This window comes from Pseudophryne corroboree, chromosome 3 (assembly GCF_028390025.1).
Source record: "Pseudophryne corroboree isolate aPseCor3 chromosome 3, aPseCor3.hap2, whole genome shotgun sequence".
NCBI classification, from domain to species: domain Eukaryota; kingdom Metazoa; phylum Chordata; class Amphibia; order Anura; family Myobatrachidae; genus Pseudophryne; species Pseudophryne corroboree.
In genome coordinates, this window is record NC_086446.1 from 286,780,530 (window position 1) to 286,787,290 (window position 6,761).

A 6,761-nucleotide genomic window follows, 5' to 3' on the forward strand; every position below is an offset into this window, starting at 1 on the left:
CTAGTGTTAAGCACCACCAGGTAGGGTTAGGCTGCGGAGGGTGGGTTAGGTTTAGGCACCACCAGGAAGGCTTCGGGTTAGGCTGTGGGGGGTAGGGTAAGTATACTTACCAAACCCGTCATAAGGATTCTCACCTTCGGGATGCCGCAGTCGGTCTTCTGACCGCCGGCATCCCTACTGCCGGTCACGAGTGTGTATTCTGACTCGCACTAGTGCACTTTGCACAAAAATTTGGTGCACAGCGACAGCAATTCCTAGATCTACTTTATTATACACTTTAATTCACTCCCTAAATGAATTACAACTTTTACATTGCTTGCCGAGATGTAAAACTGCACAGTGGCATGGTACAAGCCATTAATGCAGACCTTAAAGGACTAAGAGGAACGTAATTCAGGCTGATCTCTATAATTTGAAGAGAGATTTTCTGGTTTGTATTTTTCTGATTATTTTTCCATTGTTATTGATATATTATTCTTTACATGTGTGTTCCCCATTTCTGACTGCGGCCATCTGTTTTACTATCCCTTGTATATAGGGAACTCGCTTGCTTAGTTTTTCTGCCAACATCCACCAGTTTAGCAAAGTGTGACCCAGCCAGACAGAAACATAGACTAATCCAGAATGTCCATATGTTTGTTCCAAAGCTTCAAGACATCTTCTTGGAGAACCCCAGAATGTGCATGTGTTCATTTAATCACAGGGATACTTTCTGTGCATAATCCTACAATCGCCATTAGCTCCCAGATGGAAGTAACGACCTGCTTCTACAAAATACACATGCTGGTCATACTGTTCCGCAAACCCATGCAATTTGGTAGAAATCTAGGAGCACATGAGCAAACACATGTGAGGTAATCAAAAAATTATTCAATACCATGTTGTGGCTCTTCTGCAAATTCCAAATGAGGCTCCATGACCCCATTATATTTTACAACATGCACATTTTTTCCTTTCTCCATTCTTCTCCTCCCCTTCTCCACAGTTACCTCTGCTATCTTACATATGCTATTTGTCATAATGCGTTATAATCCACCACCAGGAGTCTGCTTTGCATAATTAGTAATTTTTTTTTTTAACCAAACCAACAGAGTGTATGTACGTTGTTTTTTTTTTGGGGGGTGGGTTAATAATTATTAAAATAATCAGTCAAGTGCCACACATGCTCTCCTCCCCCCCCCCCCCCCCCTAAAAAAAAAGGAACAACCCCTAAGCTTGCATCTTTATGTAGATTCAGATTCATCTTTAGCTGAGTACACACTTAGCGATATATCGTTCCACCGCAGATTGGAAAAATACCTCATCAACATTAGTAAGTATGCTCTTTTTGTGCACCCCCGCAGTAGTCAGCGGCAAGCAAAGCGAGCCACATGGTACACTAATTGAGGTCACACATGGTCAGACATACAAAAAGGACACCAAAAAAAACCACCAACTTGAGTGGACCTATTTTGTGTCCATTTCCACATTGACTTTTTGCGTGTGTTGACCATAAGGGGTCGATCTACTGACTGTCAACCCAATTCTGGTCAACCTAATGATCCACACCTGCAGAGAACAGCGTTCATGTAAAATACAACTGAGGTAGACCTGGATGCTTATGTGCCTGTGTTTTGCAGTTGCTCAAACCCTGGTGCAAATTGTGCACAGATTATGATAACGAATGGCAGCCACTTCTGATTGCGAATGGACACCTCCCCACTGTATATAAGTCAATAGTGAAGCGGCTCTATTATATGAAGTTGCTGATATCTATTCACATTACTTATTTAACTTCATTGATATTTGCATACAGACCGTGGTAGTTAAGATTTCCAGTTTGTGTGACTTTGGCATTAATAACACTGTACAAATACACGTATAGGATACTTAGGGGGACATTTACTAAGCAGTGATAAGAGCGGAGAAGTGAGCCAGTGGAGAAATGCCCATGGCAACCAATCAGCACTGAAGTAACATCTATAATTTGCATACTATAGAATTATACAGAGTTGCTGATTGGTTGATGGGGCAATTTCTCCAATGGCTCACTTTACCGCTCTTATCACTGCTTAGTAAATGTCCCCATAAATTACAGTAGCTTATATTTTAGCTCAACCACATATGGCCGACAGGGTCAAAAGGTTGACAGTGGGTAAGTTTGACATGTACAAAGGGGCGAGACAAGTTGTTTTTTTTGCCGTCCTTTTGTATTTTTAACCATATCCAAGCACAATTAGTGTGGAAACATGTACTATCATAGGCTTACTTCACTCGCCAGGCTTTGGGCTAGGTGGGTCGCTTTGCTGCCGCTGCACATGCCACAGGTTACTATTCCCAGTTGTAGTCCACTTGGATAGTAAATTAGGCAAAAGTTGGAAAAAAAACCAAAAGACTTGTGTTGACTATTGGCATGTCGACCTTAAGCACTGTCTACCTTTTACCGGTTGGCTTTTTGACCACATGGGGTCGCCCTTTTGACGTATACATTGGAACCCATTTTGTACAAAATGGGTAACATGACTTTAGCATTTACTAACTATGCAAAGTCACGTGTCTAGGCTTCTTGACTCAACGTGCACCATAGCTAGAACTTCCCGACCCTTCTGTTCAGAAACACTATCTTCAGCATCCTCAAATTCAAGATAAGCTCCATGTGAGCTTTTAGATCAGGAACTGAAAGTCCAAGTTTGGGGTTCACTGTGCATGTATCAGCAACCACACATGTAGAGAATACCAGAACTGGGGTCTCCATTGCTGTGCCCCTAAGCCAGAGGTTCCCAAACTGTGTGCCGCGGCTCCCTGGGGTGCCTCGGGATACTTGCAGGGGTGCCCTGGGTTGGTGGTCCAGGACCAATTCAAATTATTCATGGTCAATATAATGGGCAAAACCAGTGCTGGTGGCTGCCAGTCATAAAATATGTGGCCAAACAGAAGCAAATCTTGTCCCTCACCACACAACTGACCCTAAGGATGACATATAAACGCGATCTACTTAATGTAATATGTATTTCTAGATTTCTCAATAAGAAATTTTTGGCCTAGGGGTGCCGTGAATTTTTTTTTTATATTCTAGGGCGCCGTGATTCAAAAAAGTTTGGAAACCACTAGGCTAAGCATTGACACGGCCTTCTCCAGCAGTAGTTCCATTACGGGTTAAACATCAGGAGGTACAGACAGAGCCACAGTTAGTATTAGCCAAACAAAAAGGAATGCAATGAAAATCACCCTAGCTGACAGCTCTATGTGTCGTTAGCATATATCAGTGCAATGATTTGTATGTATATTATAATAACCAGTATTTGTCTTAATTTAAACAAGGACATGTTTACTGAGACAACATTAGATATCTCAGACACACCCGACAAACACATACATTACATTACAGGATGTCCTGGATAATGGAATGCAAACAGGGAACTTTTGACTTCAATCATTCCCGCATATTTAGTATCACACTACTCAAAAATAATTTAACAGCTAGTCCTTTGCCGAAATATGTTTCAAAACACTGCATGTATGGGAAACTAGAGACCATATATTAAAAAAAAAATAATAATAAATAGTAGTAGTAATAATATATATATATATATATATATATATATCACCACAAAGATTACAGATAATGTATTATTAAAAAACTGACGTTAAGAGGGTTGATAGTAGTGGGAATAAAGAAGCCATTAACCCCACCTCTAGCGCTAGCAGTAATATAAAAGATGGAAGGTTCCCTTGATGTGGCTAGCAGCTGTCATTTACCAATTGTTGCCATTTTGATTTGTGACATCTACTTAGAAAACACGTTTTTTTTAACATATTTAAAGTTTGTTTGTTTATACACAAAAATACGTGGAAGGGCACAAGGCGCACCATAATCAAAAAGATAAAATAACAAATATAGCTACACAAACGTAAGAGAACACTCACACTGCGGAAATAAACAATAGCCGACATGAGGACATGAATAAGCATTCCGTATACGTGACCCATGTCATGAAGGGTAAAAGTAATGAAAACAACAAATGTGTAACAAGATACAGAGAAGGAAGAGGTAAGTAGAAGGAAAGGTGGGTGGGTGTAGAGGAAAGAAGGCCTAATCAGAGACCCTAGTATGCAACAGCGAAGAATGAAAGAGCTTTTTTCAAAGAAAGTAGCGGTAGAGAGAAGCCCTAAATTAAAGGAAGAGGTCTGAAAACCTGGCAGTGCTCTGTAGGGCACAGAGCTATTACACATAAATCAATCACACCAATTCCATAGGAACTGGAGGCAATATGGAAATAAGCAGAGATTTTCTCCATGTATGCCGCGTACCAAATTTTATTCAGGAGCTGTTGGCGGTAAGGATAGTCTGGGTATTTCCAATGGCCAGCAATCAGGCATATAACCGCAATCAGAGCTTTTCAGCATATTTATCTAATCCTTCCAGTGGGTAGCTAAGGTGAAGAGACCAAGGAAAAACAAAATGTTTTTTTTGCCATGACAGACGAACAAAGAACGTATGCAACTGAAAAACTACAACACACACTTCTGCGCCCCCTGGAGGCAGCTGCGGGGTAAAAAAAAGAATCGGCTCCATCGAATTTTAAGTTTTGGTTTTTGTTTAGTAACCGTCATAATTCACTAATGCTAATTCTTAAAATACTTTAAAATTAATTCTTTCATCCAGCATTACTCTAAATTGGAAAAATGTGTGATAAATAGGGTCAAACCATTGTGTCCCATGTGGTGTAGATAAATAACATCTAAAAATTACCAGCACCTATTCCAGAAACTGCAGGAGCAGAAATATTGGTGAGACTTATTAAATAAAAAAATATGAAACACTAGACATAAAGTATATTGTGTACTTAAGACCCTATATCAGAGATTTTCAACCTTTTACAACTCGCGGCACACTGAACAAGATTTAAATATTGCAAGGCACACTCATATATAATAGTGATGCATGGTGCAGTTGTGTGTCCTAGGATGTCATGTCACAGCTTCTCCATAGGTAACACCTGAGCCACATCTGAGAAAGCCAGAAGAGTCCAACACTGCCCGGGCCCAAAATTAGAACTAGCTCTGCAACCAGTAAACCCACCAGTATTGATTGTTCCAGGGCCTCATTAGCGGCAAAATACTGACGGGCCTGGCTGTGCTTCTATGGCAGCACACCTGGAGACTGCTCAGGGCACACTAGTGTGCCACGGCACAGTGGTTGAAAAACACTGCCCTATATGATATTCCCTTTGGACCTTAAATAATGTTCCCTAGTAACTAACATCTCTTGTTGACACTATTAGCAGCGATAATCTATGCAGTATGGAGCAATGCATCACTGTTCAGATACCGGGACGCTTCTCCAATAAGCTATAAAAACTATTTTTTCGCCACTGAGCCTGTGTACAATGTAGTTTGCAGATACGTTTTTTGCAACATTTTTTTGTTTGTACTTTAAAATATATATATATATATATATATATATATATATATATATATATATATTTCAGAATTAATACGTAGCATTGTCTACATCACAGCCAATTTACAAAATCTCCCAACAGTCAGCATATGAGGCGGTGATAAAGAGATTTTGTAAATATTTTTTTTTTTTTTGAATGGCCCAAGATATTTTTAGAAAAAGCAGACTGCATTTGGATTTTGCAGCAGTTGTCAAAGTTTCAGTCAACATTCCTAAGTTTTGAGGTTAATGTACATTTCCAATACAAAACTGTCAAAGATGTAAAATGACATAAACATTACAATGAACAAGCTGAGGCATCCTGTGGGGTGCCCACTTTTGTGGAACTGCAAGACCCAGCATACCATGCTAGTTAAAGACAGACAAGGCATGCTGAGAGCCCTGCCACAGATCTAGCACAGAAGAAAGATATGTGCAGTGTAAATTAGGCTACAGAAATAGAACAGTCACTTATCTGACCTGGACCAGTAAGGGTCACCACTCCTCTTCATTCGATCCACATGTTGGGGGGTCTTGAGTTGGGGCTGTAGGTTATCATCTTGTTGCAGTAGGCGCACCAAGTCACTCCTGTACACATGTTTGCCCCCAACAGAGGCCATTCAGTAACAGATGGGGACTTGCCTAAACCAGGCTGGCAAACTGAGACATTTTACACAGGCATGCAGACAGTCTGACTCCCTGCTGCTGGGGATCTTTACTCCTCCAGGCCGGCCCCACGTCCTGCTATGTGCTAGAGTCAGACCCGTACTTTGCAGGATGAAGGGGAGGGATTAAGGTTTCTCCCTTCCACACCACCGAGAATCTGTTTTTCCACGTGTCAGTGTAATCTACTAGTTTCCTGTTCCTGGTGCTGTCCGGTCTGTAAGAGGAGACGGGCTGTAACACAGCTGACACATTATAGATAGAGTCACCATCATTTATATTCCCATTTTCAATTAAATGCTAAGCAGCATTACACATACAGGAGTCACGCCAGCACTGACACATATGTATGGGCTGAACCTACACTACACTCCAGGACAGAAAGTCCGATGTGTGACTACAAATGTAAGCTTACCTGCCTAGCAGTCACTGAGCAGTAGCACGATTCCCTGGTCGCTACCAAGAACAAGTACAGCGCAAAAATTATTAGGGCGGCTCATCCACTTAACACTGCTTATAGGCAGGCTTACTATACTATCGCTTTAAACTGGATGGCACTTGATATGCCGGCTGTCGGGATCCCGGCGCTCAGCATACCGGCGCTGGAATCCCGACAGCCGGCATACCGACAAATAAATAAATAAATAAATTAAAAAAAAAACGAAATAGCGTGGCG

General features: G+C 41.1%; 1 protein-coding gene across 2 annotated transcripts in view; it reads right to left on the minus strand.

Moving 5' to 3' along the window:
- Positions 1-6,336, minus strand: part of SLC17A9 (solute carrier family 17 member 9) — a 69,940-nt gene extending 63,604 nt beyond the window's left edge. Inside the window, exon 1 of one of the 2 annotated variants that reach the window (XM_063959261.1) lies at positions 5,903-6,336. In XM_063959261.1, coding sequence (XP_063815331.1) covers positions 5,903-6,042 — 140 coding nt within the window. In that variant the 5' untranslated portion in view covers positions 6,043-6,336. The remainder of the gene's footprint in view (positions 1-5,902) is intronic. The other variant, XM_063959259.1, reaches the window with a different exon arrangement.
- Between the last annotated feature and the right edge of the window lie 425 nt (positions 6,337-6,761).